At 46.6% G+C, this 24,579-nt stretch overlaps 1 protein-coding gene across 1 annotated transcript in view; it reads right to left on the bottom strand.

The window, feature by feature from the left end:
* Positions 1 to 1,449: 1,449 nt before the first annotated feature.
* atxn7 (ataxin 7) overlaps positions 1,450 to 24,579 on the bottom strand; it is a 66,725-nt gene continuing 43,595 nt past the window's right edge. The window contains exons 4-11 of the mRNA XM_033036649.1: positions 21,957 to 22,197; positions 19,383 to 19,654; positions 17,304 to 17,386; positions 14,367 to 14,632; positions 10,909 to 11,104; positions 9,855 to 9,976; positions 7,920 to 8,889; positions 1,450 to 4,731 (exon numbers count right to left, since the gene is read on the bottom strand). Of these exons, the coding sequence (XP_032892540.1) occupies positions 4,714 to 4,731; positions 7,920 to 8,889; positions 9,855 to 9,976; positions 10,909 to 11,104; positions 14,367 to 14,632; positions 17,304 to 17,386; positions 19,383 to 19,654; positions 21,957 to 22,197 (2,168 nt within the window). The 3' untranslated portion in view covers positions 1,450 to 4,713. The remainder of the gene's footprint in view (positions 4,732 to 7,919; positions 8,890 to 9,854; positions 9,977 to 10,908; positions 11,105 to 14,366; positions 14,633 to 17,303; positions 17,387 to 19,382; positions 19,655 to 21,956; positions 22,198 to 24,579) is intronic.

The following is a 24,579-nucleotide window of genomic DNA, read 5'->3' as shown; positions in this document are numbered from 1 at the left end:
CGTTTCCTTTATCATTGTAACTTGTTTGCATATCTTTCATTATTTGTTCCATATCTCTCGTTTCCCTTTCTCCTGACTAGTCTGAAGAAGGGTCTCGGCCCAAAATGTCGCCCATTCTTTCTCTCCAGAGATGCTGCCCGTCCCGCTGAGTTACTCCAGCATTTTGTGTCTATCTTCGGTTTAAACGAGCATCTGCAGTCCCTTCCTACACAATTCTTTTGAGATGATTCTTGCAACAATATCTTGGTCATAGCTATGAGTTTTAAGATTTGGATGCAGGAATTGCAATGCAAACTTTGAATTTGGACAATGAGGAAGATATAATAAACGGCAGCTGCTGGAATCCTGAGTGAAACCGTGCTGGAGGAAGTCAGCTGGTCAGGCGGCTTCTGGGGAGGGAATGGAGTAAGCCATGTGGCAGTTCAATAGAGTAGTGAAGAAAAGAGTTCAGGAGCCCGAAACATCACCCATTCCTTCTTCCCAGAGATGCTGCCTGTCCCGCTGAGTTACTCCAGCAATTTTGTGTCCATCTTTGATTTTGACCAGCATCTGCAGTTCTTTCCTACACATTGAAAGGTTGTTAAGTGTTGTACATCTATAAAAACAAACTGCTTTTAGAATTTAGACTGTCAAGGAGCATTCATGGACCACATTTCTCACAGAGTGGTGAGTCTGTGGAATTCTCTGCCTCAGAGGGCAGTGGAGGCAGGGTCTCTGGATGCTTTCAAGAGAGAGCTAGATAGGGCTCTTAAAAATAACGGAGTTGGGGGATATGGGGAGAAGGCAGGAACGGGGTACTGATTGGGGATGATCACATTGAATGGCGGTGCTGGCTCGAAGGGCCGAATGGCCTACTCCTATTGTCTATTTGCTCCTGACCACGGGTAGTGTCTGTTTGTAGTTTGATCATGTGATAGGAGCAGAATTAGGCCATTCGGTTCAACAAGTCCACTCCACCATTCAATCGTGGCTGATCTATCTCTCCCTCCCAACCCCATTCTCCTGCCAATTCCCCATAACCTCTGACACCCGTACTAATCAAGAATCTTTCTCTGCCTTAAATATATCCCCTGACTTGGTCTCCACGGCGTTCTGTGGCAAAGAATTCCACACCCCCTGAAGAAATTCCTCCTCATCTCCTTCCTAAAAGAACATCCTTTAATTCTGAAGCTGTGACCTCTAGTCCTAGACTCTCCCACTGGTGGAAACATTCTCCTTGTGACTCGGGGTTTGCTTCAGATTCCTCCCACATCCCCAAGACGTGTGGATTTGTAGGTTAATTGGCCCTCTGCAGAGGGTTGTAGAGAGTGGATGAACATAGAACTAGTACAAATGGGTGATCGATGGTCGGCGTGGATCCAGTGGGTAGAGGGGGCCATTTCAAAGCTGTAAATCTCCAATTTAAACTTTATACTTTGATTAGCAAATAGTAGACAATCAGACACTGGATTTGTTATAAATAACAGTATAAATTATTTTTATTTACAGACCTTGTTACAAAACAAATAGACTATACATTTTCAAATATCGAAAGATTCTGACCCATGACATTTGTTCATGAATTATACAACAGGCAACACACAAAGTCCAGCTGATACCGTAGTGAACCAGTGCGCTCCGTTTTGCGTACTTCTGAAACTATTCACACTTTTACACAGAAAGGTCGCTTTTAGAACCAAGCTCGGAACAGGCTTTGCTATCAGGCTTACATTCACATTTGAGATGTGTAGTGTTAAACTCTTCACATGTCTCTATTGCTTTTGTCACTGCAATCGTTTTATTCCTTACATGAACCCGAAATCGCTTCAGGTTCGAGTGCCTTTTAAGACAAGATTTCTTGTGTTCTGATCGTTCAACTCAGCTTTTTTTAAATAAAAATGTCATCCATTTTTTATTCAGTACGAGTATAGATAGGTGCTGCCGAGGAACAATGTTATGGGAAGACAAACTCCAAACTTTCGGAACATTGTATTTTTCTAACCCTATTTAATCAACAAAAGAATTGCAGGAGATACTCAGTGAAATCCCAAGGTATTTCCTTTCAAATAAAGGCACCGTCACCTTAAATTGCCGGGATGAGAATATTTACATTCCAGTAGTATTAGATACTATGGGACAATGGGTAAAACTTGAAAGTACAACTGTTTTAATGAGCCAAGTGAATAGCATAGTGCTTTAGACCTCTTTCATAGTCAAAATCATCGAAAACATGGTACTTCATTAAAGGTACAGAAAGGTAAAGGCCTTTTGATTTGCTCTTGGCTGGTGGCATCACCACATACAAATATACATACAAATCAAAAATTGGTTTCATTTCACAATTGAAAGATTTGTTGATTCCAAATTATTAAGGTTCAAGCACAATAAATACTAGGAACTCACAAGGTGGAAAAAGCAAGCTCCTAATCCAGTTGAACATTTCATTCTTTTTTTTAAATTAAATGTTCAATTTAAACAGTCATCTTGAAGCAACTATCAGGCACTTTAAATTTTGACTAAAAGCTGCAAAAAAAAGGTTCAAGTGGTTTTTCGGATGGGTCTGGGATGATATTTTTTTTTTCTCTAATGAATTTGTTACACTGGGAGTTTAGACAACAAATGAATATATTAGTGAAATATTTTTGAGGCTATCTCTCTCCCCCTCCCCCACTTCCAAAAAATAAATCATTTCACTCCCAAATTCCAAAATGGACGAACGATTTTATAAAAAGTGCCCCAAAAATCTTATACTGTAGGTATTTTGCATTATTAGCTGGGCAGTGAATATCTAAACAATAAGGTACTTTTACCTGTTATTTATTATTAATTCCTAAATAAATAAATACCAGATGATTTCAAAATTGTACCAAAACTGGATATAAGAAAATGACCTGTGCAAAAATACATGTTTAATATGTACAATTTTAACAAAATATGCATTCTGAAATAGGGATATTTCCATATTTTTTGTATAATCCATTAAACAAGAAAATTCAAAATAAAAGGTACAAAAATCGTGACATACTTTCTCTCAGCTTGTTGAAAATTGGGGTAAGAAAACAGAGTTACAATTGGTAACTGTCGCATAAGGAACAAGCTAGCTTCAGTTTAAGCCAGTTTTAAAACTAAAACCACTAGGAGTCATAAGGTTACATTTATTACAGCAGAGAGGGGAATTTTTCTTTAAGAATTTCCTTAATAGCCTTTTCGGAAATGGCCAAAAGGAAATGGCATTATTACTGGGTCTCCAGCAGATACTGCTCTATAACTATTTGCAATAAGTAGATCCTTTTATTGGTTTATCTGACAATTATCCAACAATGATTCTAAGAGTATTTTAGCTATACACTATTTTATGTTTCTTAAAATTTATATATTGAATTCACGACACTGCCCACAAAAATCTGAGAAGATGAATTGAACAGACGATTAGTATATGCTCACGTTCTCCACGCTGTGCACACATCTGCCTTAACATCAAGATTTGGGAGAAAAAGTCACTACACTAAAAGCTGATATTGGGAAAAAAAAAAATTTCATTCTGATATGCTCCCCGACTTGTCGACCAATAGGTGAAATGTGTGCAAATATTCACTAAAGTGGTCATTTTAAGCATTTTTGAGGAATTTTCTTTTGGAAATCCCTGATTTAAACCGATCTTTTAAAAAAAAAATTGTTTCTTTGACAAACTTGCAACACTGTCCCTTTTTGTTAAATTAAAATCTATTCCAGTGTAGTTGGGAGAATGGATATAATCTATTAGTGCAAAAATTATGTGGACTACTAAGACTGTTCGGGTGGAAGCAGCATTCACTACAAATTGTTATTTTCTTGCCTTTAAAAAAAAATAAAAACAGGCAAGACCAAGCTGCAAATGCCACTGAACCCCATGCTCACCGCACAAAATTTAATCATAGATCTATTTAAAGAACGTTGTTTTATTCATTAAAAAAATTGTTGCATCGAAACGCCATACCTGATGCAACCTTTTTCAACTCTCCATTCTGCTGTAATTCTAACCAGGAATCAGTTAGAATTTACACCATTTATTCATGTGTGTGTGAAGTACAATGAATAAATCATTCGCTGGACTGACTTCCCGATGTTATTTTAGTTCCACAATTTTTCTGCTCCAAAAAAAAAAAAAAAAGCCAAGGTTTGTGGACTTAACAAAAATAAATTTCAAAGTAACTACCTGACACAAGTCGGCATACTTGGCAACTGGTTTAAAGTTTAAACGTAGACAAAGTACACATATCGCTTGCGAAAGAAATAAATACAACATATCTGCTCTGTGATAGAAATTTCCAGTAGATGTCAAGGGGCTACGGAACTCCCACTAAACGTGTAAAGATGCTTAAACATTTGGCAGTTCAACATCCAAACTGTTTAGCAAATGCGCCCTTCTGCAGTAAATAGTCTAAAAACTGCACCTTTTGCATAAATCGCAGATCAGTAGTCAATCTTCTAGCTTGGTACCTAATACTTAATACTGATTTGAACAATTGCAAGCCCATTTTCTAGCCAGGAAGTCCATGTCAACTCAATTTAAGATGTGCACCACGCTGTGAGGATTCCACAAACCTGGCTTCGAAACCTGTAATTTTGATTATACTATCCACAGACCTGAGGAACAAGGGAGGTTGCGAAAACTCCAAGGCTTCGTGCAGTTCAGAGTGCCTACTTCTGATTTCAAAATAAGATGTCCAGTTTCTTCCAGAAGAACATTGGTTATCATGGTCGAGCCTTTGGCTACAAAATATAGAAAAACAGATTCACCCGTCAAATTCACATTGTGACAGCAGGACACCTCATTTAATTCTCAACAAACCTTATTCTCAATGAAAACAAAGTGAAAAAAAGAATCAGTCTTGTACAGGGCCGGCAGCATCTCTGGAGGACATGGCACACGAGGCGATGTTTCAAGGATCATGACCCTTCCTCAGACATGAAGAAGGGTCCTAACCCAAAACGTCGCCTATCTTTCTTCTGCACTTGCACAGGGCTCTGGTGAGACCACATCTGGAGTATTGTGTACAGTTTTGGTCTCCTAATTTGAGGAAGGGCATCCTTGTGATTGAGGCAGTGCAGCATAGGTTCACGAGATTGATCACTGGGATGGCGGGACTGTCATATGAGGAAAGATTGAAAAGACAAAGCTTGCATTCACTGGAGTTTAGAAGGATGAGGGGGAATCTTATAGAAACATATAAAATTATAAAAGGACTGGACAAGCTAGATGCAGAAAAAATGTTCCCAATGTTGGGCGAGTCCAGAACCAGGGGCCACAGTCTTAGAATAAAGGGGAGGCCATTTAAGACTGAGGTGAGAAAAAACGTTTTCACCCAGAGTTGTGAATTTGTGGAATTCCCTGCCACAGAGGGCAGCGGAGGCCAAATCACTGGATGGATTTAAGAGAGAGTTAGATAGAGCTCTAGGGGCTGGTGGAATCAAGGGATATGGGGAGAAGGCAGGCATGGGTTATTGATTGGGGACGATCAGCCATGATCACAATGAATGGCGGTGCTGTCTCGAAGGGCCGAATGGCCTCCTCCTGCACCTATTTTCTATGTTTCTATCCATTCCCACCCTAGATGCTGCCTGGCCGGCTGAGATACTCCAGTACTTTGTGCTTTACGCAAGATTACTGCACCTGCAGTTCCCAGTGAGCCCATCATGTTCTGGACTGGTGAACCCTCTGCCACAGGGTTCCCAGCCTTTGACAAGCTCCTGAGGCTGCATCTCTCAAGTCTCTGGCCCAGGGTGGTTCCCAGAATGTTGATAGAGGTGGCCATGCCATTGATAGTTGGGAGGTAGTCACTGGCTGAAACTCGAGGCACAAATGGTGCTCGCCATTAACTAGCCCTTGGCTGAAATAGTGTTGATGTGGACGGTTTGAGTTTTTATGGGGTTGCAAACAGAATTGAAAATCGTGCAATTATCAATAAACATCCCATTTCGATCTACCTGGCTAAAGCCCGTCCCACTGTGCGAGGTAATTCAAGAGCTCTCCCGAGTTTAAAAAAAATCGGACTCGTGGTATGTACGCAGAATGTACTTACCGGGAACGCCGGAGCTCGGGACGTCGCTTAGTGGCTCGTAACGCTAAAGGCAGATACCCGGGAAATGTGGTAAATTCGTGAAGATTTTTCAACATTGTGAAAAATTTCCACGAGAGCCCCGAGTACCCACAAACGGACATTACCGCAATTCTCCGAGTTCGAATCAGGGGAAACTCGGGAGAACTCTTGAATTACCTCGTACAGTGGGACAGGGGCTCAAGTGACAGCTGGGAATGGTTGCCCCTAGGACACTGTCCTGCATAGATGTCTTGTTGAGATGGTCGACTTTCTAACAACCCAATCATCTTGTCTTTTACCCAGGGCAGTGGAAGTCAAGAACCAAAGGACATAGGTTTATGTTGAGAGGGGAAAGAATGAATCAGAACCTAAGGGGCAACTTTATCACTCAGGGGGTGGTAGGTATATGGAACAAGCTGCAAAGGGAGGTAGTTGAGGCAAATACTATTACAATGTTTAAAATGCTTTTAGATAGGTACGTGGATAGGGAAGGTTTAGAGCAGGGGCAGCAACCTTGTTCACAGAAGGTAGACAAAAATGCTGGAGAAACTCAATGGGTGAGGCAGCCTCATTCAATCCTTACATGTCCCACCCTCTGAGTTTCTCCAGCATTTTTGTCTACATTTGATTTTTCCAGCCTCTGGAGTTTAAAAAAAAAACGTGTTCACAAAAGGTGCGTGGCCGGGCCGGTGGCTTTGCGCAGGATGCGTTACCGCTAGGGCTTGGCCCTCGGGCAGGGCGCTCGGCCGCGCCACTCGGGCAGGGTGCTCGGCGGGCTGGATGATTACGGGGGGAAAAAAATCCGCCTGACGGCCGGTTGATTTCGAATTATGGGCCGCATCCGGCCCGGAGGCCGCAGGTTGCCAACCCCTGGTTTAGAGAGATATGGGCCAGACTCTGGCAAGTGGGACCAGCGTAGATGGGGATTATTGGTCAGCATGAACAAATTGGGCTGAATGGCCTGTTTCCATGCGATATGGCAATATGACCAAGAAGAATTTGTAGGTTGTTGCAGAAATAGATATTCTTAAAGATAGCGGAGTCAAGGGATATGGGGAGAAGGCAGGAACGGGGTACTGATTGGGGATGATCAGCCATGATCACATTGAATGGCGGTGCTGGCTCGAAGGGCCGAATGGCCTACTCCTGCCCCTATTGTCTATGTATCTAGGTTAATAAATAAATTCCAGAGGAACAGTAACAAGCACGAGAGTAATACAATTAAACATTTGAAAAGTTCCCAACCCAACCAACATCAGGTGGTGGGAATAGGATTGAGAGCCTTTAGTCTTTTAGACTTTAGAGATACAGTGCAGAAACAGGCCCTTCGGCCCACCGTGTCCGCACCGACCAGCTATCCCCACATCAGTCCCCTATCCTACACACTAGGGACAATTTACAATTCACAGAAGCCAATTAACCCACAAAACTGTACGTCCTTGGAGTGATGGGGGTGGGGGGGGGGGAACCGGAGCATTCAGGGAAAACCCACCCGGTCTCGGGGAGAACATGCAAACTCCACACAGGCAGCACCCGTAAGAATTGATCCCTGGGCGGTGTAAGGCGGCAACTCAACAGCTGCGCCACCGTGCTTCCCCCATGGGCCTATCCCACTTGGGTGATTATTTTAGGTGACTACAGGTGACTGCCACAAAATTTTCAACATGTTGAACATTTTTCAGCGACAGTGGCGACAATTTTTGCTGTCGTAGGTCGTCGCCAGGTGTGGGAGGTGAATTCGGTGTCGTAGGAAAATTAGTTCCTGGCAGTCACCTAAAGAGTCGACTAAGTGGGACAGGCCCAGGTCTAGACTTAAATCACTTATTGAAGCGTGGCACCCCCTTGGTTTTCCCTCCATACCTGGTGGAGGAGAGTGTTATTGGAGAGGCCCGGCGTCCCTGGGATCACGCCGGGATGCTTCGAGTGAACGTTGTTTACCACGGGCGCTTTGGCGAGCTTGTTCGCCCTGTTGCCGCCGTGGATGGCAGCGGAGCCCGGCGAACCTTTCCGCTTCCGGCCTTCCAGCCTGTCCAGCGGCGGGTGGGGATGTGGGAAGGCGGCGTGCGGGCTCGCCAGCTGCTCGTTGGCCTGGTGCACGAAGGGCCCCAGCGAGAGGGTGGAGTCACCGCTGTTCATCACCACACTCATCCGCTTAATCGACTCCGCAGGGGCCCCCGCCTGAAGCCCTTTCCCCGACGGCTCGTGCTTGAGGCCCAGAGAGTTCATCTTGTTCGTACAGTTCAGGCCAACGTTGTGCGGGCTGCCGTAAGTCGACGAAACGGACGAATAATTAGACGTCCCCAGACTCCCGGAATTCACACAATTTTTCTTCGGGGCATCGGCGGAATAGATGGAAGGAGAATGCAATGGCAGTGCAGAATTGTTCTTCCTCCTCCTCCCAGAACTGTTGCTGTTATTGTTGCTACTGGAGTTACTGTTGTTGCTGGTAGGCGGGGGTTCTTTCGGTTTGAAAGACCTGCTGGGCTTCACTTTCTGAGGTTTGTTGAAGACATGGGAGGGGACCGAGGAGAGCCCAGAAGGCATGGCAGATGGTGAAGGTACGTGTCTAGATTGCATACAGTGAGCTGGGTCCGCAGAGCCCAAGGCAGCGGGGTGAGCCGTCAGAGTAGTTGCATATGACGGCACGGGTTTACTGTTGGCCAATAGGAATGGAGAAGACACCAACAGTGGAGATGACAATGAGGAAGGGGAGGAGGAGACCACACCTGCAGTACCGACACTGGAATGCGACAGGTGAGGGGGAACCATGCTGCTGCTGGGAGCATTGCACTGCCCCGACGTTGGACTGTCCACCGCAGGGGGGATTTTTCTGAGAGAGAAAAAGGAAGTTGGTTTAGAGTCAGTCGTACAGTACAGCATGGAAACAGGCCCTTCGGCCCAACTTACCCACCCCATCTACACTGGTCCCACCTGCCCGCGTTTGGCCCATATCTCCCTTACAATCGCTCCACACTTTCAAATCTCTACTCTGACAGCAACATTTCTTAACCTTGCGCTAAACGTTATTCCCTTCATCATGTGTCTGTACGTTGTAAACGGCTCGATTGTAATCATGTACTGTCTCTCCACTGACTGGTTAGCACGCAACAAAAGCTTTTCACTGTACCCCCGGTACACGTGACAATAAGCTAAACTGTCTATCCTATCCATGTACCCATTTAAATGTTTCTTAAATGATTGTCACAGACAGACCTATGCTTTTGAAAAGAGATGATGATCCACATGGAAGACATTTTCATGAAAAACATCTTGCATGGAAACGTTGCCCCTCAAGTTCCTATTACATTTTCCCCTCTCACCTTCAACCCATATCCTCCATCTAGTATATTATTATCATGTGTACTGAGGTCCAATGAATAGCTTCTTGTTGCGTGCTATTTTCAAGAGAGTCTTAGATTTAGCTCTTAGGGCTAAGGGAATCAAGGGAGATGGGAAAAAAGCAGGAACAGGGTACAGATTTTGGATGATCAGCCATGATCATATTGAATGGCTGTGCTGGATCGAAGGGCCGAATGGCCTACTCCTGCACCTATTTTCTGTGTTCTATTCAGTCAATGCAAAAGCTTTACATTATAATGTATGAAGGGGGGGCCTCGACCTGAAACATCGCCAATTCCTTCGCTCCATAGATGCCGCCTCACCCGCTGAGTTTCTCCAGCATTTTTGTCTACCTTAAAGATCTTTTGTGATGTCCTGACCTTTCCATTTGCACACGGCAACTTCCGCAGATCTTAAATTCTCAACCATTATATATTTTTTTGTTGGCTTACTTACTTCCACATTTGTGAATTAAGATGCTTTTCGACCATGGAACTAAGTGCACATCGAAAGTGGTCCCAGCGCCTCTCAAACACAAAGCAGCCTCGGCCAACCTGCCGACTTCCAAACGTGCAAATCTGGTCGGAAACAAGAAAGTTGAGGAAAAACCTGAAAACTACGGAAGAAATTGACATGATGGATTTAAATCCGATGCTGGGTTGGGTGAGGTGGGGGGGACGGGGGGCAAGGTATATCTCCACTTTTCTTTTTCTTCCTATATCTTTCTGCTACACTGCTTTGGTAGTTTAGGGAACTTTCTTTTGTCCTTCTTCAATCTATTTTTTCACTTTCTACTTTTCTTTCATTTTCTCGTTCTTTTCTTTTTTCATTTTCATAATTTAGGTTATAAGGTTAAAAATGAAGCTGTATAAAAATTGTATAATTTCAGATGCCGAATGTTTTATCTTGGTACAATTGCTTCTAATAATTTTTGTTTTTTTTAAAGAATAGAAATTGACCTGACGGATTACATGAAACTTAATCATTCTTATAACCATACCTATGTCTGACCATAATTCACTTATTTGGTATTAAATGGTATATAGGTCGACTACCGATTTTCCGCCACCCTTGGTTCTAGAGCCTTTCTGGATCATCCGTTTTTGTCGGACCAACAGAGGTCACGGCCCTCCGGGATGAGGTCGACGGTACCGGAATGTTCCGCCGTGGACGCCGAGACACCAGCCTGCAAAGTCGGCCTGGGAAGTCGGCAATGGGAACGGATCTGCCGGCTCTGGCCGGGCCGGAGTTCCAGAGCCCCGGCCGCAGAGGGGCAAATCTGAGCCGCCAATCGGCTGCGGAAGTCCCGATGAGGTCGAGATCGGGCGACACATTTCGGGGGGGACTTCTGGGGGGGCGGGGGGCGGGAATTTCAAATGAGCTCTCGGAATTTTGTCCAGATTAAAAGGAGGTGCCGGACTGTGAAAACCCGGCATATAACACGATAAAAACCTGAAAAACTGAGTGTGCTGATATTTTTAAAAAATCCCTGTTCCCGTTTGCAACTTACAGCAGCCGGCCGAGGGTGTTGTCCAGAATAATGGCAGTCGAGTTTTTCCGCCAGCTCCTCCTTCTCCTCACATTCCCCCTCGTCGCTAGACAACCTGGATGCAGAGTCCGGTGCGGCAAGTGAGGCGTGCAGTTCGTGTACCGATGCAGTATCACCGACGGTGTTGCCACTGTGCTGTAACGTACATGTGGCCGGCCTTCAAAAGGAAGTGAATATTTGTTGGTGTGTGGAAGGACACAACATCTTGCAGCAAATACACATCAAGGACATTTGCAGCACAGAACGTCATCGGAGATCGTTTCTCCCCAGCGGCGATCAAACTGAACAACACCTCCACCTTCTGTCGTGGGGTAAACTCCCCCTCCCCCCCCTCCCCAATCTCTGCACATCCCCAGATCCTGGACACTCCACTCGTCACTTCATGTTTCAGGTCTCTTGTTGTGTTTTACAACTGTTGGCAGATCAATTTCCCGCCTGGGATAAACAAAGTTCTATCGTATCGTATACATCAGCAGCGACAAAGATGCTTCACATCACGAACGGCCTGTAAAAGGAGCCCCACGCAATGACAAACCTCAACCTTTGAGCCACTCAGCGCTGTATGTATTTGCTGATGAAGCATCCTGAGCCAAAACATCACCTATCCACGTTCCCCAGAGCTCCTGTGTTGGAAGTAACTGCAGATGCTGGTTTACACCAAAGACAAAACGCTGGAGTATCTCAGCAGGTCAGGTGGCATTTCTGGAGAAAAGGAATAGGTGGTGCTTGGAGATGGGACTCTTCTTAAGACTGAAAGAGAGGGGCAGGGAGATGATGGTGGTGGCGGGGGGGGGGGGGGGCATGGGTTGGGAAATGGAGACGGGAAAAGACCAGAACTAATCAGGGCCATTACTATAACGGCCGGCCCACTGTGGACTACACCCTGCCTCGGGTCATCTGTTGCCCGCCCAGATTAGTTCTGGCCTTCTCTCGTCTCCATGTTCCCACCCCCCTCCCCACTTCTATCGTTCAGTCTCAAGAAGGGTTCAAACCCAAAACGTCACAGCTCCAGAGATGCTGCCTGATCCAATGAGTTACTCCAGCACTTTGTGTCTTTTTTCATAAGCCAGCAATCGTGTACTTTCATCACTGTTTTTTATAAATTAATTAAAACTACTGACCCACATTAAAAAAATAAATGCACCAAATGTGACAATTATAGCCATCTAAGACCTCCTTATGAAATATTGTCTGAAGAAGGGTCTCGCCCCCGAAACGCCACATGTTTCCGTCTCTCCAGAAATGCTGCCTGTCCCGCTGAGTTACTCCATCATTTTGTGTCGAGCTTCGATTTAAAACCAGCATTTGCTACACATTCCTTGTTTGAAAATAGCTATTAAATAGTCCTGTCAGTTAGTGTACACAATTATGTTACAAGTTGTAGTACATGTAAACTGGTAGCAATATAATTAGACATTTGACATTTCATACTTGTTCTATGAACAGATCTGACTGCACTTGAATCTTTGAATTGATCATTTTAAACAGCGAAGTACAATAAGCTACAAAGAATGCATCAGGAAGCAACATTATTATATAAATAGTGTGTTTGCTCCTTCACATCAGTTTTTATTTGCCCAAATCATTTTTCACAAAACACTATAACGTTCTCCAGTAATAGAAACAAGGAACTGCATACACTGACCGACATACACTACAAACCCACTGACTCACATGGCTATCTGGACTACACGTCTTCCCACCCTGCCCCCTGTAAGGACTCCATCCCCTACTCTCAATTCCTCCGTCTACGCCGCATCTGCTCCCAGGATGAGACGTTCCACACCAGGGCATCGGAAATGTCCTCGCTCTTCAGGGAACGGGGATTCCCCTCCTCCACCATAGATGAGGCTCGCACCAGGGTCTCGTCCATACCCCGCAACACTGCTCTCTCTCCCCATCCCCGCACTCGCAACAAGGGCAGAGTCTGCCTAGTCCTCACCTTTCACCCCACCAGCCGGCAAATACAACAAATCATCCTCCGCCATTTTCGCCACCTCCAACGTGACCCCACCACTCGCCACATCTTCCCATCTCCCCCCATGTCTGCCTTCCGCAAAGACCGCTGCCTCCGCAACTCCCTTGTCAATTCTTCCCTTCCCTCCCGTACCACCCCCTCCCCGGGCACTTTCCGTTGCAATCGCAAGAAATGCAACACCTGTCCCTTTACCTCCCCCCTCGACCATTCAAGCAGTCGTTACAGGTGCGACAAAGGTTCACCTGTATCTCCTCCAACCTCATCTACTGCATCCGCTGCTCTAGATGTCAGCTGATTTACATCGGTGAGACTAAGCGGAGGTTGGGCGATCGTTTCGCCGAACACCTCCGCTCAGTCCGCAAGAACCTACCTGAACTCCCGGTGGCTCAGCACTTCAACTCCCCCTCCCATTCCCAATCCGACCTCTCTGTCCTGGGTCTCCTCCATTGCCAGAGTGAGCAACACCGGAAATTGGAGGAACAGCACCTCATATTCCGCCTGGGTAGCCTGCGGCCGGCGGGCATGAACATTGAATTCTCAAAATTTGGCTAGCCCTTGCTGTCTCCTCCCCTTCCTTAACCCTCGAGCTGTCTCCTCCCATCCCCCCGCCCTCGGGCTCCTCCTCCTCCCCTTTTTCATTCCTTCTCCTCCCCAACCCCCTATCAGTCTGAAGAAGGGTTTCGGCCCGAAACGTCACCTATTTCCTTCGCTCCATAGATGCTGCTGCACCCGCTGAGTTTCTCCAGCATTTTTGTGTACCAAGGAACTGCAGATGCTGGTTCATTAAAAAAAAGGACAAAAAGTGCTGGAGTCACTCAGCAGTTCAGGCAGCATCTCTGGAGAAAATGGGTAGGTGACATTTCATAGGTTTTCACAAGGGATAGGAGCCAAATTAGGCTATTCGGCCCATCAGGTCTACTCCGCCATTCAAACATGGCCGATCTATCCATTGTTCCCAACCCCATTCTCCTGCCTTCTCCCCGTAACCCCCGGCACCCGTACTAATCAAGGGTCGGAACAGAGTCTGAAGAAGATCCAACCTGAAACGTCACCGATCCACGTTCTCCAGAGATGATGATGCATAACCTGCTTAGTTCACACGTTTGTAGGAGTAGAATCAGGCCATTCGGCCCATCGAGTCTACACCGCCATTCAATCAGGGCTGATCTCTGCCTCCGAATCCCATTTTCCTGCCTCCTCCCCATAACCCTCGACCCCCGTTCTAATCAAGAATTTGTCCATCTCTTCCTTAAAAATACTCCAGCACTTCGTGTTCAGAATCTAAAGAAGGGTCCTGACCCAGAACGTCACCTGTCCACGTTCCCCAGTGATGCTGCCTGACCCGCTGAGTCACCCCAGCCCTCTCTAATCCACACTTTACTCCTTCTAGTTTTGTTTTGTGTGTATAGGGTCTCATCACACCTGCATAAACTCCACCTACCTTGGAAGACTTGAATTGTAAAATTTGGTTTTGCCAGACACCATTTGTTTTACATCCGATGCAGCGTTTCCATGGGAATTCAGGTGCAATTCCGGAGAAGCTTTCGATGGCGAGGGATGCAGTTCCCTGAGAAGGGGTGTCTGGTGGTGATGATCGGAGATTCTATACAATTCTTTTTCCCTGGGTTTATTTTTGTGCTCCGCCAACAATAGGTCAAAGTGTTTCCTACGACCCAGTACTGATCGCCGATGGCTCAAGGAATGTGTCTGAAAGGTTCCAGGAGGAAAGACGCATCAATCTCAAATATAGTCATTTTAACATTGTCATCACAAACTTAACATTTCCAATGTCTAGCCCAATTAAACAAACAGCTCCTCCATTAGAAGATTCTGCGGCACGGTGGCGCAGCGGTAGAGTTGCTTCCCGACACCGCCAGAGACCTGCTAGAGGCAGGAAACAACTTCCCGATGTTGGGGGAGTCCAGAACCAGGGGCCACAGTTCAAGAAATTTAGAACGGAGATGGGGAAAAACTGTTGTGAATCTGTGGAACTCTCTGCCTCAGAGGGCGGTGGAGGCCAATTCACTGGATGCTTTCAAGAGAGAGTTAGATAGGGCTCTTAAAGATAGATAGATAGATATAATTTATTGCCACACAACCAGGGTTGGTGGAAATTTGGGTTGTCAGCAGCGGTACAATAATAAAGAACACACAATAAAACTATAACACAAACATCCACCACAGCATTCATCACTGTGGTGGAAGGCACAAACATTTGGCCAGTCCTCCTCCATTTCCCCCCCGTGTACAGGACCAGAGTCCAGTCAGTCCAGGATCGGCTTTTCCTCACCGGAGACCGGCGGTCGAGATTTAAAGTCCCCGCCACAGCCAGAAGCACCGTAGACTGCAGGGCCGGCGGTCGAAGCTCCCCTCCAGGGGTGATGATAGCGGAGTCAGGGGATAAGGGGAGAAGGCAGGAACAGGGGACTGATTGTGGATCACCCATGATCACATTGAATGGCGGTGCTGGTTCGAAGGGTCTCATGGCCCACTCCTGCATCTATTGTCTATTGAGACCTGGGTTCGATCATGACTACGGGTGCTGTCGGCACGGAGTTTGTACGTTCTCCCCTTGACCGCTTGGGCTTTCTACGAGATCTTCGGTTTCCTCCCACACTCCAAAGACGTACAGGTTTGTAGGTTAATTGGCTTGGTGTAAATGTAAATGATCCCCAGTGTGTGCGCGTAAATATGTGGGGGTGGCTAGACGGAAGGGCCTGTTTCCGTGTTGTATCTACACTAAACTCGGTATGTTGTCAAATTTTCAACTTGAACTTCTAACATAGTTTTAGTTTAGTTCAGTTTAGTGTCACGTGTACCGAGGTACAGTGAAAGGATTTTGTTGCGTGCTAACCAGTCAGCGGAAAAACAATCCATGATTACAATCGAGCCGTCCACCGTGTACAGACACATGATAAAGGGAATATTATGCATAATGTTTAGTACAAGATAAAGCCAGTAAAGTCCGATCAAAGATAGTCCAAGGGTTTCCAACAGTTGTTCATAGATTAAGTACATACATAAATACATACATATAGCCCTCCCTCAGGACGTTAAGGAAGGCTTGAGAGTAAAGACGAGTTTTAAGTCACGACTTAAAAGAGTCGATGGAGTTCTGATGTCTAGGAGCTGCAACCGCAAAGGCACGGTCGCCCCTGAGCTTATGCCTAGACCGCGGGATGTTCAGTAACCCCAAGTCGGCCGATCTGAGGGTCTGCAGATGCTGGTTTATACCAAAGATAGACACAGAATGGTGGAGTAACTCAGTGGGTCAGGCAGCATCTCTGGAGAACATGGATAGGTGATGTTTCCGGTCTAGTCAGCCTGAAGAAGGGTCCTGACCAGAAATGTCACCTATCCGTGTTCTCCAGAGATGCTACCTGACCCGCTGAATTACTCCAGCACTCTGTGTCGATCTCTCTTGAATTTCAGCAGGTGTACATTAGAGAGCATACTGACTGGTTGCATCTCGGCCTGGTTCAGCGACTCAAACGCCCAGGAACGAAGGAGATGACTAAATGTGGTGAACACTGACTGCCCGATCCATAGCATGTACTGATCTCCCCACCATCGAAGGGACCTACTAGGAATCTCTGCCTCATAAAGGCAGCCAGCAGCCAGCATCAGCAGAGACTCACACCACCCCAGCCGCGCTCTCAATCCACCCCTGCCATTGGGCAGTCTGAAAACTGTAACGACCAGGTTCAGGAACAGCTTCTTCCCAACAATCCTCTTGCATGCAGGCTCAGTGCACTATTTCTGTGCATTTGCTGATCAGGGGATGTGTCCGAGTATGTAAATACTGTACTGCACGTAAGGAAACAATCAAACTGTGTGTTTGCACATACGTAATCGGAGCTGAATTAAGGACCTGTCCCACTTTCACGACCTAATTCACAACCTTTTTTACTCGTGGACATTTTTCATCAGGCTAGAAAAAAGCCCCGACCTACTTGATGCCACGAGTACCCACGACTAGCATCATGACCTACCTACGACCTCGTGATGGCCATGCTGCGAGTATGAGTCAGGGGCAAACTCGGCAGAGGTCGTGAATTAGGTCGTGAAAGTGGGACAGGCCCTTTAGGCCATTCTGCCAGCACCATCGAACCCTTGATTGATGTTGGGTCAGCGAACACTCGGTGGGTCAAAGGTCCTGTTTCCATGCCCATAAGCTAATGTTATAGGGGTAGCATAAGGCCATTCGCCCCATCAAGACTACTCCGCCATTCAATCGCGGCTCATCTATCTTTCCCACTCAACCCCATTCTCCTGCCTTCTCCCCACAACCCTTGACACCCGTTCTAAGTGCCCATGCTGTGTCTCTAACCTTATCCGAGGCGCCATTATGAGAATAGAAAGCTCCGCGTTAACCCACCTTGCATGTCAGAGATCTTGTACATGGTTTCTTGGATTCAAGATCAACAACACCACAATGTCTGTTTGGGTCGAACTCCCTTTCTGCAAAGCAATGGAAAACATTGAACACGCCGTACAAAATATCCCTTCGAATTACCATTTTGGCTTCATGGGAAAGAATGTCAAAATCGTGCTGAAAATGAGGCACCCAATGTTTAATTTTGTCACGAATATTTGTGACTCAACTCAGCTTATGGTGAGAGGGGCAAAGTTGAAATGAGATGTGCAGAGGGTGGTAGGGGCCTGAACGAGCTGCCAGGGCTGGTGGTTGAAGCTGATAGAGATACAGGAGATGGAGGGACATGAATCATGTGTATGTAGATAAGACGTGGTCTTGGCATCATGTTCAGCATGGACATTGTGGGCTGAAGGGCTTGGTCCTGTTCTCTACATGTTAACCCTCTGGACAAGTTTCACTCCAGCAAAAAAAACGAAAAAACTCCCAATTTGAGCTGAAGAAGTTGCTCAAATTCAAATTCCCCTGACACCATGTTGAGATTTGTAAATCCGGGCCAATAATCTCAGACTCTGGGTTCTACCACTGCACTATCTTGCTATTGAGGGAGTGCAGCGTAGGTTCACAAGGTTAATTCCCGGGATGGCGGGACTGTCATATGCTGAGAGAATGGAGCGGCTGGGCTTGTATACTCTGGAGTTTAGAAGGACGAGAGGGACTCTCATTGAAACTTATAAGATTATTAAGGGTTTGGACACGCTAGAGGCAGGAAACATGTTCCCGATGTTGGGGGAGTTCAGAACCAGAGGCCACAGTTCAAGAATAAGGGGTAAGCCATTTAGAACAGAGACGAGGAAACACTTTTTCTCACAGAGAGTTGTGAGTCTGTGGAATTCTCTTGGACGCCAATTCTCTGGAGGCTTTCAAGAGAGAGCTAGATAGGGCTCTTAAAGATAGCAGAGTGAGCGGATATGGGGAGAAGGCAGGAACGGGATACTGATTGGGGATGATCAGCAATGATCATATTCAATGGCGGTGCTGGCTCGAAGGGCCGAATGGCCTACTCCTGCACCTATTGTCTATTGTCATGCGCCTAAAAAGGATTGGAGACACAAGTGACTGCAGATGCTTAAATCTAGAGGAATAATCAGGAGGGGCATAGATGCCTTACAGCCCCAGAGACCCGGGTTCGATCCTGACTACGGGTGCTGTCTGCAGAGAGTTTGCACGTTCTCCCCGTGACTTGCGTGGGTTTTCTCTGAGATCTTCGATTTTCTCCCACACTCCAAAGATTTGTAGGTTAATTGTGTGTAGGTGTGTGTGTGTGTGTGTGTGTGTGTCTGTATGTGTGTGTGTGTGTGTGTGTGTGTGTGTGTGTGTGTAGGTGTGTAGGTGTGTGAATGTGTGTGTGTGTGAGTGTGCGTGTGTGTATGTGTGTGTGTATGTGTGTGTATGTGTGTGTGTGTGTGTGTGAATATGTGTGTGTGTGTGTGTGTGTGTGTGGGTGTGGCGTGTGCGTGTGCGTGTGAGTGTGCGTGTGTGTGTGTGTGCGTGGGTAGGTGTGTGTGTAGGTGTGTAGGATGTGTTAGGTGTGGAGGTGTGGAGGTTGGAGTGTGGAGGTGTGGGTGTGTGGGTGTGTGGGTGTGTGGTGTGTACGTGTGTGTGTGTGTGTGTGTGTGTGTGTAGGTGTGTGTGTGTGTGTGTGTGTGTGTGTGTGTGTGTGTGTGTTGTGTGTGATGTGTAGGTGTGTGTAGGTGTGTGTGTGTGTGTGTGTGTGTGTGTGTGTGTGTGTGTGTGTGTGTGTGTGTGTGTGTGTGTGTGTGATAGTGTAGGTGTGCGGGGATCGCTGGTCGGCGTTGACTCAGTGGGCCGAAGGGCCTGTTTCTAAACTAAAGGAGGACTGATGCAGCGTTGCGACAAGATGTTTGCAACACCCTTTCCCCCCAAACCTCCCAACATAGACCACTCGACCCACCTAGTTCCTCCAGCAGATTGCTTGTTGCCTCCAGAGAAGATATGCATTCAAACATGGTTTAAACTACCAATGTTACAGAAGCCCCACAACATCTACTCAAGACTCACCTGACAAACGCTTGTGAGAAGAGGGTTTCTTGGTGTTTTTACGGTCTTCAAGTTTCTTCTCCGCGGGCGACGGAGACGACAGAAGATTCTTACCATTGGGTATCTGCCCGACGGAGGACAGGGGTGCCTTTGGTATTGCGGGATTATTAAGGCCAGTCTTTAATGAAGCACTCACAGTAGTGGAATTAATGGGCACAGGCATGACTTTCAACAACGGACCATCCACCTTCACATTAGGATGCACCTTCTCTGCTTTCACCAGTGTGGACATGCTGCAGAATACAATGGTTTTCATTTCAGAAACACTGGCAAGCAACACATTTTGTATCATAGAAAACAGGTGCAGGAGGAGGCCATTCGGCCCTTCGAGCCAGCACCACCATTCATTGTGATCATGGCTGATCGTCCCAAATCAATAACCCGTGCCTGCCTTCTCCCCATATCCCTTGACTCCACTAGCCCCTAGAGCTCTATCTAACTCTCTCATAAATCCATCCAGTGACATGGCCTCCATTGCCCTCTGTGGCAGAGAATTCCACAAATTCACAACTCTCTGGGTGAAAAGTTTTTTCTCACCTCAGTCTTAAATGGCCTCCCCTTTATTCTAAGACTGTGGCCCCTGGTTCTGGACTCGCCCAACATTGGGAATTTTTTTTCCTGCATCTAGCTTGTCCAGTCCTTTTATGATTTTATATGTTTCTATAATATCCCCCCTTGGTTCTTCGGTATCCTTGGTATTTAGTTTAATTTAGTTTATTAAAGTGCATTGTTTGCAGGCACGATCGCCAAACTTTTAAAGAAACATTTAGACAGGTACATGGATAGGACAGGACAGGTTTTACAGGCCAAATGCGGGCAGGTGGGACTAGTGTGGACGGGGCATGTTGGTCGGAGGGCCCGTTTCATAAGTGATAGGTGCAGAATCAGGCCATTCGGCCCATGGTCTACTTCGCAGTTCAATTATGGCTGATCTATCTCTCCTTCCTATAAACATTGACTTCTCAATCTTCAAGTAGCCCTTGCTTTCCCTCTCCCTCCATCCCTCCCCCTTCCCAGTTCTCCGACCAGTCTTACTGTCTCCGTCCGACTCCATTTTATCTCTAGGTAGACAAAAATGCTGGAGAAACACAGCGGGTGCAGCAGCATCTATGGAGCGAAGGAAATAGGCAACGTTTCGGGACGAAACGTTGCCTATTTCCTTCGCTCCATAGATGCTGCTGCACCTGCTGAGTTTCTCCAGCATTTCTGTCTACCTTCGATTTTCCAGCATCTGCAGTTCCCTTATACATTTTATCTTTGTTGTTAACCTCTCCCAGCTAACAATGATCTATTCCACATTTTTCCTTGACCTCCATTCCCTTTGTCCTATTTTCACACCTTACACTTCCTTATCTATGTTTCTCCCGCTCCCCTGACATCAGTCTGAAGAAGGGTCTCGACCCGAAACGCCACCCATTCCTTCTCTCCAAAGATGCTGCCTGGCCCACTGAGTTACTCCGGCACTTTGTGTCTATCTTCCATTCTCCTGCCTTCTCCCCCTAGCCCCCGACACCCGTACCAATCAAGAATCTATCTATCTCTACTCCCACGCTTTCTCTCTGAAGCCGAAAGATCAGATATACTTTGCATTAATAAAATCAAGGTTATCTCCCTTTTTCGGTTTGCCGCTGGGCCGGGCCAAGATGGCCATTCGCAGGTCCAGTCAGCCGGTAGTTGAGAGCTCTGCCCAAGTCAACTCCCTGCCCAATTCCAGACCCGGGTGTCCCTGGAGAGGGAACATACAGTGTCCACGGGACTCTGGAGGCCTTCTGTGAAACTTTTTCACCCAGAGACTTGTGAATTTGTGGAATTCTTTGCCACAGAAGGCAGTAGAGGCCAATTCACTGGACGAATTGAAAAGAGAGTTAGATCTAGCAGCTAGCGGAATCAAGGGATATGGGGAGAAGGCAGGCACGGGTTACTGATTGTGGATGATCAGCCATGATAACAATGAATGGCGGTGCTGGCTCGAAGGGCCAGATGGCCTCCTCCTGCACCTATTTTCTATGTTTCATACTGTATGACTCTGACTTAGTTCAGTTTAGAGATACAGCGTGGAAACAGGTCCTTCAACCCACCGAGTCCGCATCGACCAGCGATCCCCGTACACTAGCACTATCCTACGCTCCAGGGACCATTTGCGATTTTTACTGAAGCCAATTAACCTACAAAACTGTACGTCTTTGGAAAACGGGAGGAAACCGGTGGTCACGGGGAGAACGTACAAACTCCGTACAGACAGCACCCGTAGTCAGGATGGAACCCGGGTCTCTGGCGCTGTGAGGCAACGACTCTGCTGACTCCACCTATTGTACATGTATGATATGATCTGATGGGCAGCGTGCAGAACGAGCGTTTCACTGTAACTCTGCGCACGTGACATTAAACAAACCTTCGCCATAAAGGATGCAAGTTCTCAAGTTCGAAACTTTGATAAAATATCTGAATAAGATATAGGAAAACAATGCAGGAGTAATTTATAGAACAGGCAGAGAGAGAGAGAGAGAGAGAGAGAGAGAGAAAGGGCAGGCTCACTTTTTGTCGTGGTGCATCCTGCCGTGATGAACCATGTAGAAGGGTCTGCTCATGCTGCTGATGTGGAGTTTATCTTTGGGGGATTTTTGTATCTTCGAGCTGGACGAAGGGCAGGTGCCGACGGATGAGCGGCTACTCCCACAGTCGCTGCCACCTCTGCTTTTGGAGAGCGCGGAAGAATAAGAGTACGCAGAAGTCGGAGAAGTTACAGGCGGTTTGCTTGACGTACTGTGTCTTCTCTCTGCAAGGAAGAACAATAAAACAATTCAGTGTTGGCCAGCAATGAAGTTCTTAGTTCTTCGTTCTAAGTTTTAGTTTTAGGGATACAGTGTGGAAACAGGCCCTTCGGCCCACCGGGTCCGTGCCGACCAGCGATCCCCGCACATTAACACTACCCTACACACACACACACACACGCACTAGGGACAATTTTACATTTACACCAAGCCAATTAACCTACAAAGCTGTACATCTTTGGAGTGTGGGAGGAAAACGAAGATCTCAGAGAAAACCCACGCAGGTCACGGGGGGAACGTACAAACTCCGTACAGACAGCACCCGTAACCGGGATCGAACCCGGGTCTCCGGCGCTGCATTCGCTGTAAGGCAGCAACTCTACCGCTACGCCACCATGACTGAAGATAGACACAAAAAGCTGGAGTAACTCAGCGGGACAGGCAGCGCCTCTGGAGAGAAGGAGTGGGTGACGTTTCGGGTCAGGTCCCTTCTTCAGAGTCAGAGTCAGGGGGACAGGGTGACACAGAGATATGGAAGGGTGAGGTGTGAAAACGACAGGTCGAAGGGGATGGTGATCAAGGAAATGTCGAATGGTTCACTGTTAGCTGAGGGGAAGGTGCCAACGAGGCTTACAATGGGTAACATTTAATCTGGACTGTGAAACTAGTCAGAGAACGAGAATGGGGGGAGGGACAGAGAGAAGGGGAAAGCAAGGGTTACTTGAAGTTAGAGACATCAAACCCATACCGCTGGGGTGTAAGATGCCCAAGCAAAATATGAGGTGCTGTCCCTTCAATTTGCGTTGTGCCTCACTCTGACAATGGAGGAGGCCCAGGACAGAAAGGTCAGTGCGGGAATGGGAGGGGAGTTCAAGTGTTCAGCAACCGGGAGATCGTGTAGGCCCAGTCGGACTGAGGGGAGGAGTTCAGCAATGGACTCCTCTTTATCCACACTTGCATTGCAAAATATTAATTCCAAAATTCAGATTTTTTTTTAGACAATAGACAATAGGTGCAGGAGTAGGCCATTCGGCCCTTCGAGCCAGCACCGCCATTCAATGTGATCATGGCTGATCATCCCCAATCAGTACCCCGTTCCTGCCTTCTCCCCATATCCCCTGACTCCGCTATTTTTAAGAGCCCTATCTAGCTCTCTCTTGAAAGCATCCAGAGAACCGGCCTCCACCGCCCTCTGAGGCAGAGAATTCCACAGACTCACCACTCTCTGTGAGAAAAAGCGTTTCCTCGTCTCCGTTCTAAATGACTTACTCCTTATTCTTAAAATTTTAGAGATACAACATGGAAACAGGCCCTTCAGCCCACAGAGTCCACACCGACCCTCAATCACCCGTGCACTGGTTCGATCCTGCACACTATGGACAACCTGCATGGGCCAATTAAGCTACAAACTCGCAAGTCTTTGGGAAGTGGGAGGAAACTGGAGCATGCGGAGAAAGCCTACAGGGGGAACGGGATCACAGGGAGAGCAGACAGCACCCGTAGTCAGGATCGAACCCGGGTCTCTTTCGGTGCGAGGCCTCAAATAAAGATGATTTTTAATGCATTTTAAGTAGTAATGCAACATCTTAGAAGCACGGCACCACGAGTCAGTTGTGGCAAATTGCAAACGCGTTGTTTTTATCAACATCACAAAGTGGAAAGGTGACCATTCATGTCTGTTGAATCGTTGGGTCCCTTCTTCAGACTTTTCTCCAGAGATCTCAGCCTGATCCGCTGAGTTACTCCAGCACTTTGTGTCTATCTTCGGTATAAACCAGCGTCTGCAGATTTTCTACAGATTTTAAATGTTACTCGATTGTGAAAATGGGGATCACGCCAAGAAAGGAAATGAAAAGTAGAACTTACACAGCTAAATTAAAATGTTATTATTGTATTTCTCCAACTAGCAAAGTTACTTAACACTCGTTTTTAAAATTTGGTTCCAATTTATTCATGTGTGACTTTTAATAAATGTCAGCAGTCTATTTATGTAGTATCAATGTCATAGCCTCTCTCCATCATTTTCTCAGCTTGATCTAAAAATGTATATGCTCGTAGAGACGGCTAAATAGTGTCTATGGGAGATAGCAGTTATTTACGTTAGTCGTGGCTCAATGATACAGTGCAGAAACAGGCCCCTCAGCCCACCAAGTCCGTGCCGACCAGCAACCTCCACGTACACCAGCTCTATCCCACACACCAGGGACATACTACAATCTGTACCAAAGCCAATTAACCTACAAACTATTGTTTAAGAAGGAACTGCAGATGCTGGAAAATCGAAGGTAGACAAAAGTGCTGGAGAAACTCAGCGGGTGCAGCAGCATAGATAGTTTCTCCAGCACTTTTGTTAACCTACAAACTAGTATGGCTTTGGAGTGTGGGAG

The sequence above is a fragment of the Amblyraja radiata genome, chromosome 18 (assembly GCF_010909765.2).
Source record: "Amblyraja radiata isolate CabotCenter1 chromosome 18, sAmbRad1.1.pri, whole genome shotgun sequence".
In the NCBI taxonomy this organism is placed as follows: Eukaryota; Metazoa; Chordata; class Chondrichthyes; order Rajiformes; family Rajidae; genus Amblyraja; species Amblyraja radiata.
The sequence above is the reverse complement of the archived record's forward strand: the minus strand, read 5'-3'. Positions and strand labels throughout refer to the sequence as shown.